This window comes from Pelobates fuscus, chromosome 7 (assembly GCF_036172605.1).
Source record: "Pelobates fuscus isolate aPelFus1 chromosome 7, aPelFus1.pri, whole genome shotgun sequence".
Taxonomy (NCBI): domain Eukaryota; kingdom Metazoa; phylum Chordata; class Amphibia; order Anura; family Pelobatidae; genus Pelobates; species Pelobates fuscus.
In genome coordinates, this window is record NC_086323.1 from 207145911 (window position 1) to 207163147 (window position 17237).

The following is a 17237-nucleotide window of genomic DNA, read 5'->3' on the forward strand; positions in this document are numbered from 1 at the left end:
GAATAACAGTACGTATTCGGAGAGATTGCCGGCAGTGGTCACTTTTTGGACTCCCATTGTCACTATGGGAAATCCTTAGCAAAGTGTTCATTAAGCAAGGCTAAATTAATGATCCCGGACGTCTGCAAAATAGCCCAGTAATCAATACTTACACATTTCAGGGGAATTCAGAAAAAAATGAGAAATACCAACAATAACTGTATGGGCAAATATACATCCATAAGACATCTCAGGACACCGTATACTGCAAAGGAAGTAATATATTGAACACAGAAAAATAAGTGTAACGTATCTTCTAATTCCAAAATAAACAGAAAAGGAAAATCAATAGATTATCCCCTAAGCACTGTACTCAACTGGTAAGACAAAGCCCCATCCAAGGCTCAAATAGAGAAGTAAATAAGTATGCAAAAAGGAACCTCTGCTTAATACAACCTCTAGGAGTTCGAGTAAAGAAAATATATATATAACACATAACCAAATGTACATATAACCGAGAAGTCACACACATAAAATGTACTGTTAAAATGTGCTTAAAGGGACAATATAGTCACCAGAACAACTACAGCTTATTGAATTTGTTCTGGTGAGTAGAATCATTACCTTCAGGCTTTTTGCTGTAAACACGGTCTTTTCAGAGAAAATGCAGTGTTTACATTACAGCCTAGTGATAACTTCACTGGCCACTCCTCAGATGGCTGTTAGAGATCCTTCCTGGGTCATGGCTGCCTAAAATGCATCCAGACATTCAGTATCTCCTCCCTCTGCATGCAGACACTGAACTTTCCTCATAGAGATTCATTGATTCAATTCATCTCTATGAGGAGATGCTGATTGGCCAGGGCTGTGTTTGACTCCTGCTGGCTCTGCCCCTGATCTGCCTCTTTGTCAGTCTCAGCCAATCCAATGGGGAAGCACTGCGATTGTGTCAGGCTACCACTTCTGATGATGCCAGCAGACTGCTTGTTTTTCTGAGTCTAACAGCATGCAGATCTTCAGCTTCAGGCTTGAATACAAGTGAGATTCTACTATTTTTATGGAGGCATGAGGGGCCCAGGGGGGCTAGATGGTGGTGTTAACACTATAGGGTCAGGAAAACATGTTTGTGTTCCTGACCCTATAGTGCTCCTTTAAATACAATAAACCAATATATAGGCACTATCACCACTAATAAAACTATTCCAAAGAAGCGCTGATTGCTCCAACAATCTCGTAGCTCACTTATCTTATAGCTGGTCACAGTCTTGAATCATAAGTCCACAGCCACAGTTTTGTATTTCTATTTAGGCAATTGCTGGAATCACACTGCCTCTGAATGCCTCTAGATGTTCCTGAATGTAACAATAGGCCACGTACAATGTAATAGCTGTAATATAGGGGCTCCTGCTACCTATGGCGCTGGACACTCCAAGTGAGCAGTACTACTATAGTACCAGACTAAGATCCATGCAAGTTACGTTCAAAGTCTGGTACGGAATGACTTCTGCTCCCCTTGGAATGTTGGACCACAGTACCAGGTCCCTATATGGCCAGGAATTGTCAAATACAGTAGTCATAGTGCTCTCCATTACACTGTATTAAATAGTATAAAACGGGTAAAACCACACTCGCCAGTTCCCAAGAAAGTCAGGCATCTCAAATGGATTAAAAACTCCCATCAGCACTGGTCACTCATCAGCTCCTTCCTTGAAGCCGGCTTGGAGGGAGATCAGAGCACCATCACTGAGCCACGTGCGTTCCACGGCCGACTGGTAGGTGTACAACCGTGCTCTCTCTCACGCGCCTTGTCTGGAAGCCTTACACATTTTGTTATGTCTGTGATCAATTCATCAAAGGCCTCTTACAGCAAGAGTGTCCCGATCCCCCTCCAAGCCGGCTACAAGGAAGGAGCTGATGAGTGACCAATGCTGATGAGAGTTTTAATCCATTTAAGGTGCCCGACTTTCATGGGAACTGGTGCGTGTGTTTTTACCCGTTTTATACTATTTAATACAGTGTAATAGAGAGCACTAGGATTCCACTGTATTTGACAATACCTGTTACTGTGGTCCAATATCCCAAGGGGAAGCAGAAGTGATTTTGTACCAAAGCTTTGAGCTGAATTTGCATGTGTGGATCTCAGCCTGGTACTATACTGTGGCTGTGGACATTTGATTCTGTAAGTTACTATATTTTAAGTGAACTGAAAGATTGTTGGAGCAAAAAGCCATTTTTTGGAATGGTTTTAGTAATGGTGTTTATAGTATCTATATTTTAGATTATTGTGTTTAAGCACATTTTAACAGTACATTTTATGTGTATAACTGATCGGTTGAGTTCATTTGATTAGTTATATACAATATTTTATTTCTCTAACACCAACTCCGGGAAGTTGCATTAAGCAGTGGATTCTTTTTGCATATTTACCGTAAATTCAATTGCAGAATAGAGATTACATTTTTTCCATATTTTCTCTCTTCTCTCTCCTCTAATCCATACCAGGTGTAGGTTTTGAGGAACTCTGAGACGTTACTCTCCACTGAAATGTCTCATCCCCCTGAAGTCCCGTTCAAATACTACGACTACTGGCACATAAACTGCTACCTACTGCAATCCCACTGAAATAATGATGAAGACTCTCTGCCACCATTAATGTCCAAATCTGCTAATTTCTGGACTGCCATAACCAACCTTCTTCTCTATCTAAACACCAGTCCAGACTCTAAAACCTTATTCAAAAAGGGCAAAAGGCAACAAGTAGAGTGAATGGTCATTTCTTATGAGCTGGGACTGATTCTGAGGAACAATATGGGCGTCCAATTGTTGCCACACTTTAATTTTAAGATTCAAGAAACTTTATCGGAATATACTTACCAGAGTTCTTACAATTCAACGATAATCTTCTCAGGTGTGTGACAGAAATCCAAATTTGAACCGAGCAATCACTAACAAAGCAACTATGGGGAACAGTAGGTCTAGCTTTCGATGAAGCTTTGAAGAAAAAGCTATTGATATGTAATTCCTTTCAGTGGTCACTGGAATTTAGATAGTACCCAGGATAGTAACCCATTAGATAGCACTTCGAAAAATGTTTGCACTTAATAAATAACGTTAATTATAGCTTTCGAAGGGCACTGTAATCATGCAGAGTTGTACGATAAGTACTGATGCATCCAATTAGTTTTCTCGTATGAAATGCTCTGGGTTTTTTTAACCTCTTTACATTAATAAGGAAGTATATCTTAGAAGGGTACGTCACATTCGTAGTGATCAGAAATGATTACCTTTTCTAAATAAAGAGTTTAAAGGGAAATCATCACTATCCAGGATTTTTAATATGCTGTTTACTTATCCCTATATTTAACAAATAGTAAAAGTCTGAAAAATAAAATGTCGAAATTCATACTGCTATGAATCCCAGAAATGGGCGTATCCATATTAGCTCCTCATAAATCATTATGTTATAAGCTCCACCCTTTGCGGTCAGCATAGTGCCAAAAAAATGTAAACATACATTATTGGAGATTTCCAAAGCAGAGGAGTGATGGTTCCCTTTTAAGAAGGGTTCAAACGGGTTGTACTACATTAAATATATCACACAAGCAAGCACGCGCACACACATTTCCATGCAATATTAGCACAATAACAGGAAAATAAGAAAATAAAATGTGAGGTAAAAATAACTTTATTTGGCCTGCTGGCGAAGCGAGGATTGGAAATGATGTGAGTTGGACAGAATGCATCAATAACGATTTGGTGAAGTCCTACGTTTAACATTTAGCAGTCCTGCACTAATCCCACTGGTAACATTGTATAAACGTTCTGTGATGCTGGGCTGTCCAATGGGCCAGCCATGACGGGTAGGGTTACAAGGCATGCATGTGCTGAAAGCTCAAACTTCCCCTTTTCCCACCTCCAAAGCTGCAAGCTGACGCCCCGCTCTCCGAATTCGACTGGGCCAGTCGTTCTGCTGCTTTGGTCAGGGTGTCTTCCAGCTGACTCCGGAGAACCTGTGCCGTCTGCAGCTCGGCCTGGAGCTCGGAACTGTGACTGAAACCGGTGAGGGAAACTCATTAATTGGATTCAGTGTATTCTGCATAACATGGACGGACATATTATTCATATTCTATGCAGAAAATGAACACGCAAAAACGGAGCGCACACTGCCCAGGAAATGGACTATTCGATTTACGTATCCCTTACATTTAATACACTTGGATTTGTTTTAATAATAAGGTTGAAAGTAGAAATCCCAGCTCTCAATCCTGTAGCTGGGCGCCTCCATCTTAGCTCCCTGTCAATCATTGTTATAAGCTCCGCCCTTTACACCTGGCAATCAGTATAGCGAGAGCCACCTCCATCTTAGCTCCCTGTCAACCATTGTTATAAGCTCCGCCCTTTACACCTGGCAGTCAGCATAGAGATAGCCGCCTCTATCTTAGCTCCCTGTCAATCATTGTTATAAGCTCCGCCCTTTACACCTGGCAGTCATTATAGAGAGAGCCCCCTCCATCTTAGCTCCCTGTCAGTCATTGTTATAAGCTCCGCCCTTTACACCTGGCAGTCAGTATAGAGAGAGCCACCTCCATCTTAGCTCCCTGTCAATCATTGTTATAAGCTCCGCCCTTTACACCTGGCAGTCAGTATAGAGAGAGCCACCTCCATCTTAGCTCCCTGTCAATCATTGTTATAAGCTCCGCCCTTTACACCTGGCAGTCAGTATAGAGAGAGCCACCTCCATCTTAGCTCCCTGTCAATCATTGTTATAAGCTCCGCCCTTTACACCTGGCAGTCAGTATAGAGAGTCACCTCCATCTTAGTTCCCTGTCAATCATTGTTATAAGCTCCGCCCTTTACACCTGGCAGTCAGTATAGAGAGAGCCACCTCCATCTTAGCTCCCTGTCAATCATTGTTATAAGCTCCGCCCTTTACACCTGGCAGTCAGTATAGAGAGAGACACCTCCATCTTAGCTCCCTGTCAATCATTGTTATAAGCTCCGCCCTTTACACCTGGCAGTCAGTATAGAGAGTCACCTCCATCTTAGTTCCCTGTCAATCATTGCTATAAGCTCCACCCTTTACACCTGGCAGTCAGTATAGAGAGAGCCACCTCCATCTTAGCTCCCTGTCAATCATTGTTATAAGCTCCACCCTTTACACCTGGCAGTCAGTATAGAGAGAGCCGCCTCCATCTTAGCTCCCTGTCAATCATTGTTATAAGCTCCGCCCTTTACACCTGGCAGTCAGTATAGAGAGAGCCATCTCCATCTTAGCTCCCTGTCAATCATTGTTATAAGCTCCGCCCTTTACACCTGGCAGTCAGTATAGAGAGAGCCACCTCCATCTTAGCTCCCTGTCAATCATTGTTATAAGCTCCGCCCTTTACACCTGGCAGTCAGTATAGAGAGAGCCACCTCCATCTTAGCTCCCTGTCAATCATTGTTATAAACTCCGCCCTTTACACCTGGCAGTCAGTATAGAGAGAGCCATCTCCATCTTAGCTCCCTGTCAATCATTGTTATAAGCTCCGCCCTTTACACCTGGCAGTCAGTATAGAGAGTCACCTCCATCTTAGCTCCCTGTCAATCATTGTTATAAGCTCCACCCTTTACACCTGGCAGTCAGTATAGAGAGAGCCGCCTCCATCTTAGCTCCCTGTCAGTCATTGTTATAAGCTCCGCCCTTTACACCTGGCAGTCAGTATAGAGAGAGCCGCCTCCATCTTAGCTCCCTGTCAATCATTGTTATTAGCTCCGCCCTTTACACCTGGCAGTCAGTATAGAGAGAGCCATCTCCATCTTAGCTCCCTGTCAATCATTGTTATAAGCTCCGCCCTTTACACCTGGCAGTCAGTATAGAGAGAGCCACCTCCATCTTAGCTCCCTGTCAATCATTGTTATAAGCTCCACCCTTTACACCTGGCAGTCAGTATAGAGAGCCACCTCCATCTTAGCTCCCTGTCAATCATTGTTATACGCTCCGCCCTTTACACCTGGCAGTCAGTATAGAGAGAGCCACCTCCATCTTAGCTCCCTGTCAATCATTGTTATAAACTCCGCCCTTTACACCTGGCAGTCAGTATAGAGAGAGCCATCTCCATCTTAGCTCCCTGTCAATCATTGTTATAAGCTCCGCCCTTTACACCTGGCAGTCAGTATAGAGAGTCACCTCCATCTTAGCTCCCTGTCAATCATTGTTATAAGCTCCACCCTTTACACCTGGCAGTCAGTATAGAGAGAGCCGCCTCCATCTTAGCTCCCTGTCAGTCATTGTTATAAGCTCCGCCCTTTACACCTGGCAGTCAGTATAGAGAGAGCCGCCTCCATCTTAGCTCCCTGTCAATCATTGTTATAAGCTCCGCCCTTTACACCTGGCAGTCAGTATAGAGAGAGCCATCTCCATCTTAGCTCCCTGTCAATCATTGTTATAAGCTCCGCCCTTTACACCTGGCAGTCAGTATAGAGAGAGCCACCTCCATCTTAGCTCCCTGTCAATCATTGTTATAAGCTCCACCCTTTACACCTGGCAGTCAGTATAGAGAGAGCCGCCTCCATCTTAGCTCCCTGTCAATCATTGTTATAAGCTCCGCCCTTTACACCTGGCAGTCAGTATAGAGAGAGCCATCTCCATCTTAGCTCCCTGTCAATCATTGTTATAAGCTCCGCCCTTTACACCTGGCAGTCAGTATAGAGAGAGCCACCTCCATCTTAGCTCCCTGTCAATCATTGTTATAAGCTCCGCCCTTTACACCTGGCAGTCAGTATAGAGAGAGTCACCTCCATCTTAGCTCCCTGTCAATCATTGTTATAAGCTCCACCCTTTACACCTGGCAGTCAGTATAGAGAGAGCCACCTCCATCTTAGCTCCCTGTCAGTCATTGTTATAAGCTCCGCCCTTTACACCTGGCAGTCAGTATAGAGAGAGCCGCCTCCATCTTAGCTCCCTGTCAATCATTGTTATAAGCTCCGCCCTTTACACCTGGCAGTCAGTATAGAGAGAGCCATCTCCATCTTAGCTCCCTGTCAATCATTGTTATAAGCTCCGCCCTTTACACCTGGCAGTCAGTATAGAGAGAGCCACCTCCATCTTAGCTCCCTGTCAATCATTGTTATAAGCTCCGCCCTTTACACCTGGCAGTCAGTATAGAGAGAGCCACCTCCATCTTAGCTCCCTGTCAATCATTGTTATAAACTCCGCCCTTTACACCTGGCAGTCAGTATAGAGAGAGCCATCTCCATCTTAGCTCCCTGTCAATCATTGTTATAAGCTCCGCCCTTTACACCTGGCAGTCAGTATAGAGAGTCACCTCCATCTTAGCTCCCTGTCAATCATTGTTATAAACTCCGCCCTTTACACCTGGCAGTCAGTATAGAGAGAGCCACCTCCATCTTAGCTCCCTGTCAATCATTGTTATAAGCTCCGCCCTTTACACCTGGCAGTCAGTATAGAGAGAGACACCTCCATCTTAGCTCCCTGTCAATCATTGTTATAAGCTCCGCCCTTTACACCTGGCAGTCAGTATAGAGAGAGCCACCTCCATCTTAGCTCCCTGTCAATCATTGTTATAAGCTCCACCCTTTACACCTGGCAGTCAGTATATAGAGAGCCACCTCCATCTTAGCTCCCTGTCAATCATTGTTATAAGCTCCACCCTTTACAGCTGGCAGTCAGTATAGAGAGAGCCGCCTACATCTTAGCTCCCAGTCAATCATTGTTATAAGCTCCGCCCTTTACACCTGGCAGTCAGTATAGAGAGAGCCACCTCCATCTTAGCTCCCTGTCAGTCATTGTTATAAGCTCCGCCCTTTACACTTGGCAGTCAGCATAGAGAGAGCCACCTCCATCTTAGCTCCCTGTCAATCATTGTTATAAGCTCCGCCCTTTACACCTGGCAGTCAGTATAGAGAGAGCCTCCTCCATCTTAGCTCCCTGTCAATCATTGTTATAAGCTCCGCCCTTTACACCTGGCAGTCAGTATAGAGAGAGACACCTCCATCTTAGCTCCCTGTCAATCATTGTTATAAGCTCCGCCCTTTACACCTGGCAGTCAGTATAGAGAGAGCCACCTCCATCTTAGCTCCCTGTCAATCATTGTTATAAGCTCCACCCTTTACACCTGGCAGTCAGTATAGAGAGAGCTGCCTACATCTTAGCTCCCAGTCAATCATTGTTATAAGCTCCGCCCTTTACACCTGGCAGTCAGTATAGAGAGAGCCACCTCCATCTTAGCTCCCTGTCAATCATTGTTATAAGCTCCGCCCTTTACACCTGGCAGTCAGTATAGAGAGAGCCACCTCCATCTTAGCTCCCTGTCAGTCATTGTTATAAGCTCCGCCCTTTACACTTGGCAGTCAGCATAGAGAGAGCCACCCCCATCTTAGCTCAACAAACTACTGATTGGAACCTATCTCTTGCATTTACAGTAATGGTAAACTAAAACAACTTCAGAAACTGGATAGAATACGTTCAAAAGGAAAGTAAACATAATTAAATATATAAACTAAAATATGGAAAAATGGCGGTTAAACTCCGGCAGTACTTTGATTGTACTTAAAATGATCGAAAAAGTGACAGGAAATTCCAGCAGTTTTCTCCGAGATTTTCATTTCTCCGAGATTTTCATTTCGGGAAACAGCCAGATTAAAAGTGATGGAAACATTCGGGCACAATTTGTAGGAAATGTTCATTAATCCGTTGCTATGGCAAACAAACAGGATTCTAGTTAAATATGACATTGTGAGCTTGTTCGCATTGCCTGTCCACTTCCTACCTGCCAGGCACAGCTTTGTGAAGCAGGACATTAATAAGGACTTACCGGTCAGATTCCGCATGATACTGGATCAGTTTGCTAAATAGCTGTCTCTCGATTTGCAGTACTTGATTTAGACTGCTCCCGGCTGCAGGAAATCCATCCAACACCTTAGTGAGCTGAACAAGACAACAGGAGAGTTAAAACAGAGAGGGATGATACAAACACAGGTTTGGCCTGAGCATTTTTCCCGGATCAGAAGATGGAAATGACAAAGAAAAACCAACAGATTTTCTAGAGATCGTTTTTTCTTTCTGAAATGAAATATCTTTTTGAAGGTACAAGTGGACTTGCCCAACACAACTTCATTTCTCATAGTCTTCTGAAAAGGTAATAAAACTCACCTTATTTCAAGCACTGGGCCGGACCCTGGCCCCGCTTCGATCCACCTCCTTGGTGACATCATAAGAATTTATGACTTCAGCCAATCCAATGCTTTACCATAGAGAAAGCATTACGTTGGCTGAAATCGGTAAGGAGACGGGAAGGGGCGGGGCAAAACGCCCGTTTGGCAAATCAGAATCGCCTCATAGAGATTTATTGAATCAATGAATCTCTATGAGAAAAGTTCAGTGTCTGCATGCAGAGGGTGGAGTCACTGAGTGTCAGTCACGCTGTGCAGCACTGCCCCAGGAAGCACATCTAGCAGCCATCTGAGGAGTGGCCATTGGAGGTATCCCTAGGCTGTAATGTAAACACTGCATTTTCTTTGAAACAAACCGTGTTTACTGCAAAAAGCCTGAAGGGAATGATTCTACTCACCAGAAAAAAATTCAATAAGCTGTAGTTGTTCTGGTGGTAAAGCTCAGCTATTAATCGTGCTCCAATTTTAAAAAAATTATTCACAGTGGTACCTCGGTTTACAAACTGCTCGGTTAACATAATTTTCAGTTTACAAATTAAAATCCATTGAAAACTATTTTTTTTCGCAATACAAAGCAAGTTTCCCCAGGATGCATTGCGCCTGGGAGGTTTACGCATGCTGGAGTCTGTGGGTAGCACGGGGCGTTGAGCGTGGAGGTGTTGGAGCGGCTTTTGCAACAAGTTTTGGAGCCAGTCTGAAAAATGTTTGCAGTGGTTTTGGTACTTTTTGGTGCATTTCTCAAGCTGTGGAAAGGTAGGGAGCTGAGCTTCGTTGTTTGCGTGCCGTTTACTGTGTGTTCTGCATTGTTGGTTGGTTTCCATGCCAGCTCATTGACTTTTTTTTCTGACCTCCAGAACGGATTAATTGGTTTTCAGTGTATTCCTATGGGAAACTGCGTTTCGGTTTACACATTTTTCGCAATAAGAAACGTCCCGAAAAACGCATTAAATTCGTAAACCGAGGTCCCACTGTAAATGTTATTTTATTTTTATTTGTGTGCTATAAATGAATTAACTCTCACAGTGAACACCTTTCACACCGCTAGAGAAAACTCTTCCAAGGCAATATAGGACAGTGATGACACCACAATGCACGAGCGCAGAAGAGGTAAGTAGTTTTTGTTTTTTTTCTTATTTTTTTGTTGCAATATTTATCTAAGCAAATGCTGAAGTAGTGACTGTCAGTTTCTATTTAATAAAGCATACCAGCCCATGTTTTATCAGTCATTGGCTGCCACATCTCAGCAAAATACCCAAAATACGGATGGCCATCAAGCAGTCAATACCGTTCCTTTTTCTCTTTAAAGCCAAATCTGTACAGACTGGTCTTCGACTGTATGTTTTACATTGATTTGTGTTCTCTATTACATTTCTTAGTAATGTTAATTTTAAAAAAAAATTTAATCCAGATTTTAGGCTCTCCTACCTTGTAGGAACAATCCCCGCTATTCTCATCTGAAGCCATCTTCTCCTTCAGTGTGAGGAGCTGCTGGGTGAGTCTCTCTACGGTAGACATCTCTTCTGGGTCAACCAACTGCATCTGCAGATCCTGAGAGCCAAAACAAAAACAAAACTCAGACAATTAAACTGCTAAAACTAAAACGCTATGAAAGGGACTTTATAGATTGTAAGCTCTTTGAGCAAGGCCTTCTTCATCTCTTGTCTCGGTTAATAGTTTGTATGTCACCTACTTGTAAATGACCCTCATTCTAGGATTGTAAAGCGCAGCAGAATGTTGGCGCTATGGAAATAATAATATAATTACAGAAACTTAATTTTGCTCATCTTATATCTTGCAGACCTGTCAATATTTTAGGAAATAACAGGTCCCAGGGGCCCACAGGGAATTAACATGTCGATGGTAGGGGCCCACAGGGGACTGACTGGTCTGATGGCAGGGGCCCACAGGGGACTGACTGGTCTGATGGCAGGGGCCCACAGGGGACTGACTGGTCTGATGGCAGGGGCCCACAGGGGACTGACGGGTCTGATGGAAGGGGCCCACAGGGGACTGACTGGTCTGAGGGCAGGGGCCCACAGGGGACTGACTGGTCTGATGGCAGGGGCCCACAGGGGACTGACTGGTCTGATGGCAGGGGCCCACAGTGGACTGACGGGTCTGATGGAAGGGGCCCACAGGGGACTGACTGGTCTGAGGGCAGGGGCACACAGGGGACTGACTGGTCTGAGGGCAGGGGCACACAGGGGACTGACTGGTCTGAGGGCAGGGGCCCACAGGGGACTGACTTGTCTGATGGCAGGGGCCCACAGGGGACTGACTGGTCTGATGGCAGGGGCCCACAGGGGACTGACTGGTCTGAGGTTAGGGGCCCACAGAGGGTAGACAGGTCTGAGGATAGGGGCCCACAGAGGGTAGGCGGGTCTGAGGTAAAGGGCCCACACAGAGGATTGACAGGTTAGAGGGTATGTGCCCCAGGGGATTGATAGGTCTGATTGTAGGGGCTCATGGGGAAAATGGCCTGGAGAGGGCAAATGGTCTGGAGAATTAGACGGCATTGACAATGAAGGGCCATGAGACCAAGTGACTAAGAAATCTTGACATTGAGGGTGTACACAAGATTAAAGTGTGTACATGGGTTCAGTTGTGAGATTAGGGGATATGCAGGGGTTTACCTAAAATAATGATCTAATTCCCGCATAAGATGTTAAGACATGACTGTTTCGCAGGTTAATTTGCCATTTATCTCTTCGATACCTTTATTAGATCCTCTTTTATCTGAAGGCCTCTGCTCAACGAATCCATGTCTGCTGCCTGTTCTTGCAACTCATCCATTTGCTTCTGGATGATGGACTGCAGAGCTGACAGTTCAAGCTTTGTTGGAAGAAAGAACAGCTGAGATTTTTTTTCTAAATGACAATAAAGTCATCAGAACGCATTGGGAGAAAGGGGGGGTTAAAAAGAATGCACCCTCTCCTAGTTTCTAAAAGTTTCCAGTTCACAATTAGCAAAATAATAAAAATATAAAATGCGAATCATGATTTATGCACAATACATCTTACCTGGCCCTCTCTCTCCTTCCGTAGAACAAGATGAAGATCATCCTTTGCTTTTGCGAGATCATTTTTAAGGGTTTCAGTTTTATCTTCACCTCATGAAAATAAAACACACAATAATAAAATAACTACCAGATTCCTTATCATCGATCATTTTACCATTATTTACCATTTTAGTTCCAGGTCATTGGCGCTGCCACCTTCCCATAAAGCCATGCTCACTGAGCATCATTTACCCCTTCCCATAATGCACTGCTCACTGAGCATCATTTACCCCTTCCCATAATGCACTGCTCACTGAGCATCATTTACCCCTTCCCATAATGCACTGCTCACTGAGCATCATTTACCCCTTCCCATAATGCACTGCTCACTGAGCATCATTTACCCCTTCCCATAATGCACTGCTCACTGAGCATCATTTACCCCTTCCCATAATGCACTGCTCACTGAGCATCATTTACCCCTTCCCATAATGCACTGCTCACTGAGCATCATTTACCCCTTCCCATAATGCACTGCTCACTGAGCATCATTTACCCCTTCCCATAATGCACTGCTCACTGAGCATCATTTACCCCTTCCCATAATGCACTGCTCACTGAGCATCATTTACCCCTTCCCATAATGCTCTGCTTATGGAGTATCATTTACAGGTCTGATGGAAGCCACCTTCCCATAATGCCATCCTCCTGAGCATCATTCACCCCCTGAAGCTATTTTCCCATAATGCTTTGCTTGCTGAGCCTCATTTACCCCTGAATCCATATTCCATTTACCCTGTATACCGTACATTAGGCTATATACGATACAATAAGCTGTATACGGTACAATAAGCTGTAGTTGTTCTGGTGACTATAGTGTCCCATTAATCTTCACATTATACATTCTCAACGTAAGCAGTGAGAATTCAAGAAATGAACTGAAGTTTTGTTGGAGATCGGATTTGTCATTTGAAGAATGTTGTGAATTGATTCTAATTAGCCAATCATGACACTCGAAAAGAAATTAAACGCAAATTGATTGGGTTTATTCACTAAACATCAAATGGCAGTGAAATAAAAACCAAAAAGTCTGTTAAAATAAGTGTCCATAGCTGTAACTCACCGGCTGTTTTAATAGTGTCGTACTCTGAAGTGACAGCCATAGGAGTGGAGGGAGCACCAGTCAACTGTTAAAAAGCAAAATGTTCGGTTTCACTTTATGGAGATTAAAGAAAAACTCACAAAACAATGCATTTTTTTGCAGCAAACGTTCAATGCCGACTACCACAAGTGGAAAGCAAAGAAACAGACTCTAATATTCCTTTCAAAGGAACAATTTAACGTTGGGCATACCAACATGCATTCCTAACATTACAGTTATGGAGTAAAAACAAAATAAAGAGTTTATCCCCAGCATGTGCGGCGGCAATCGGCATCTCGTTCGCATTCCGTGCCTCCATGCAGACTGTACAGATGCAATCTTTGCAGGACTGAACCTAGGAAATCCCTCTAGTGGCTGTCAGAGTGACAGGACTAGAGGGGGCCAGTGATTAAACACAGCAGAGACCGTCTCTGCTACAGAACCACTACATTATGCTTACAGTGTATTTAGTTATTTTGCTTTCTGATCCTTTGAAAAGGCACCATTGTTTTGTGTAGCTAAATAAGATATGTCCAATTAACTCCTTCACTACCGAGCACGTTTTGATTTATTTGAAGCAAGGGATGCGTAGCTGGCCTCGAAATATATTCTAACTAACTGATTGTGAGTATAGATTGCTTTGCAGACAAACTAAAAAAAAACAACGAAATGATGTAAATGAATAAAGTTTGAATTGTTCACATATTCGTTCAGCCTTAGTAAAAAATATTTGGGGAATTAAAAGATCGAGGCATTATACCGTGTCTTTTATCTTGCAATATTTATTGCAGAATCTGAAATGTTCGTATGAAAGCTAGAAGGCTCATTTTTCTCGAGATGGTCGTGTGACAGAAATAGGTGAATAAAAATGGTTTAAACCCCACTACTTATAGGTATTTGTAAGGACTCTGAAGGCATTACTAGCAGTCCAGCTAACTGAAAATGGCGACCGAATGTAAAAAATGTCTGCATTGAGCATAACGCCCACACACAGTAAATACAGTAACATCATAAATTTCTTAAATAAAGGGATTTAAATCTTTATTAGTCTCTGGAACGCCAATGTAATGCACACTGTGAAATGGTAGAGTCCATTCGCTCCTAGGAATGGAACATTCGTTATATTAGTGTCAGAGACATTCGTTCTTCTACAGGCTGCTAATAAGAACTAGAGTATAAATGAGGGTGGGAGGCTTTATGGACTGTGTCAATACTTTATAAACCACTGGTATATGCGCCGCAAATTTATAAACTACCACTATACATCATCAATATATACAAAACCACCATGGGCACAATAATGAAAACAAAGCAAGCCATCTAAGCGCTACGGACTATGCCAATAATAATAATAACAGTGTGAAGGTACCTCGGTGGAGTGCTCCTGAGAATGTTCCATCCTGGAAACCTGCTGATCCTTTAATTTGCAGTTTCTACAAATCATCGCCTGATCCATCTTTTCTGATGCAATCTAGGATTTAAAATCAGCCAAAAACAATTAAAAGTAATGTTTGCATAGCACTCAGCAAGCTTAACCAAGACCACTGGTTATGGTGCAAAGAGTATCATCTCTTGGACAGTTGGACATTTTATGAGTGGTTGGAGAAAAACGATGGCTTCTCCTGTTGCTCTAACCTTATGAATGCGCTACGGTGGTGATGGTGCTTAGAAGGCCCTTTTAATATCACTTTAAGGGTTACTCATTAAACGGTTACATGTCAAGAAGGTAAATGCAGGTTTAGATCTGAATAGCCAAGTCTGGAAACATCTGTTTTCAGATAAAATATGGGAAGCACTGGAAACATGAAAGATCTAGCTAGCTTATCGGATGCTGGGATCGAAATGTGGACATGCCTGCACAAGTCCAATATTACTTCATGGAGTGAGGCCGAAGTAGACAGAAGAGAAGATATCATGACCGGGGGAACTAAGGTGTTGGGAAAAGAGAGGGAGATTAATAAGAGGGGGGGAGGTGACAACGAGTCACTGACAAAAACCATAAAGACTGGAAAAGGCACTGAAAAACATGAATGGGAGGGCAGAAAATTTAAGGAAACTAAATAGATGGGTGATGAGAAACTAAAATGTCCAGATGGAGTACGAATGTATTGGGGAAATGGAAGAAGAATGGAGAAACCAAATGTATGAAATACCAGGTTCATTGAATGAGTGGCTTCTTACAGTATTCAGGAGCTCCTGGGTCTCCTTCAGGTGCTGATCTGCTTGCTGGGTGGTGGCATTAAGAGCCTTCTGCAGTAGTTCCTCCTTCCTCTGTAGACAGATGTGCAACTCTTCCACCAGCTCTCCAGCCCCGAGGTCAGAACGCTTCATCAAGCACGCGGTCAATGTCTTCAAAGACAATTTCAAGAGATGTTATATCTGGGAATCCTGTGTCTTTTACATAAGTAAATACATATAATGTCTATGTACTTTAGTGTCCTAACCAGTCCACTGGGATGAGCACATCAATCTGATTTAAAGTATATTTTGTATTGAGTGGATCGGCATGTAGAGCCCTCCCACACCAAAACAAGGCACACATTCTAGTCTCTGGGATTGAATTTATCTCTTAATTCCCTTGTCAAGCAGAGGATTATGCGGTAAATAATCATCAAAGAGCAGTTTAAACCATCACATAGGGGATGCTCAATATACAGAGACTGCCGTCCGTTTGTGTTTATTATCGGGGAGAAGAGCCCAATGTGGGCAATCCAGAGCCAAGTGTTCGGAGAGCCTGGTAGTAGAGATAGTGATTTTACAATCAGTCTCTCTGAGTAATGAGAGTGAGCCGTGCTGCTCAATGTCTATGGTGCTTAGACTTAGCCATTAAAATGCTCTAACCCACAGGAAGAAAACATTAATATATGAAACTCAAATACATATAGAAAAAAAAAATGAGCATACCAGACCTAGTGAGAAGCAGGGACAGAGTCAATCACCAAAACACCCCCAACGTTTCGGCAAAAATGCCTTTATCGAGGGAGCCTCTTTCTTTAGCACTGGCCAAAAGCATCCCTAGAGTCATGCTCAACATAAATGACTGAGCCAGCTCCCACTGGGTTAATTCCCGTATAGTGGTGTTCTTTAGATCTCTACACACTGTAGGAAACCTTCTTACCTCAACCTCTTGGTTCCGATCCTGTAGAGAGCTCTGCAGCTGCTGCACAATGTTCTGTCTCTCATTAAGGGAGTGTCTGTGCTTCTCCTCTGATTCCTGCTTCAGCCACTGCAGGTTTTTATAAGCCACCGAGATCTGCTCTAGCTCCAGGTCTTTGGCCTTCACCAGATTGTCCAGACTCTACAAGGGGATTGTGGACAAAGTGAAGCTATGCGGTTATGGTATAAAGCTATACTGCCCAATTAGCAGGTTTGATTTAGGCCCTCAACCGGGCCCCGCTGTCAGAGGAGAGTTTAGTCCCCTTTATCCAGCACTGTGCGGGTCTCAGCTCCTTGAGATCATTAAACTTGACGATCTCAGTCAATCCGTGCTGCACCAATCATCGTCTCCTCCTCATAGAGATGTATTCAATCAATGAATCTCTATGAAGAAGATTCAGCACCTCCATGGCGTCCGTGGAGACGCTGGATGTCAGTGCTGCACACACTGACCCAGGAAGCACCTCTAGTGGCCGTCTGAGTGACTGCATCTAGAGGTGTTACTAGGCAGTAATGTAAACACTACACATTTACATGGAAATGCCTGCAGAGACATACTATAGACAATGAGCAGTATACTGTATATTATGCTGATGTTATTCTGGTGACTATAGAAGTAGAGGACCCATGCACCCACTGGTGTGGGTGACTTTACTGACCCTTTAAGCTAAGCTCAGCAGTGCAGGAGTTTTCAGCTCCATTAGAGATGACACCCATTAGACCCCAGGTAAGTTGTCAATCAATTTGCAAAGGGGAGGTTGAGGTTTTTGGAATTGGCGATATTTAGGA

The 17237-nt window shown here is 43.5% G+C and overlaps 1 protein-coding gene across 7 annotated transcripts in view; it reads right to left on the reverse strand.

The window, feature by feature from the left end:
- PDE4DIP (phosphodiesterase 4D interacting protein) overlaps positions 1–17237 on the reverse strand; it is a 297818-nt gene that overhangs the window by 58118 nt on the left and 222463 nt on the right. For 6 of the 7 annotated variants that reach the window (XM_063427119.1, XM_063427118.1, XM_063427115.1 and 3 more), the window contains 9 exons: positions 16411–16590; positions 15474–15641; positions 14662–14763; positions 13275–13338; positions 12174–12262; positions 11869–11985; positions 10579–10701; positions 8796–8908; positions 3893–4029 (listed from right to left, as the gene is read on the reverse strand). In XM_063427119.1, coding sequence (XP_063283189.1) covers positions 3893–4029; positions 8796–8908; positions 10579–10701; positions 11869–11985; positions 12174–12262; positions 13275–13338; positions 14662–14763; positions 15474–15641; positions 16411–16590 — 1093 coding nt within the window. The remainder of the gene's footprint in view (positions 1–3892; positions 4030–8795; positions 8909–10578; positions 10702–11868; positions 11986–12173; positions 12263–13274; positions 13339–14661; positions 14764–15473; positions 15642–16410; positions 16591–17237) is intronic. The other variant, XM_063427113.1, reaches the window with a different exon arrangement.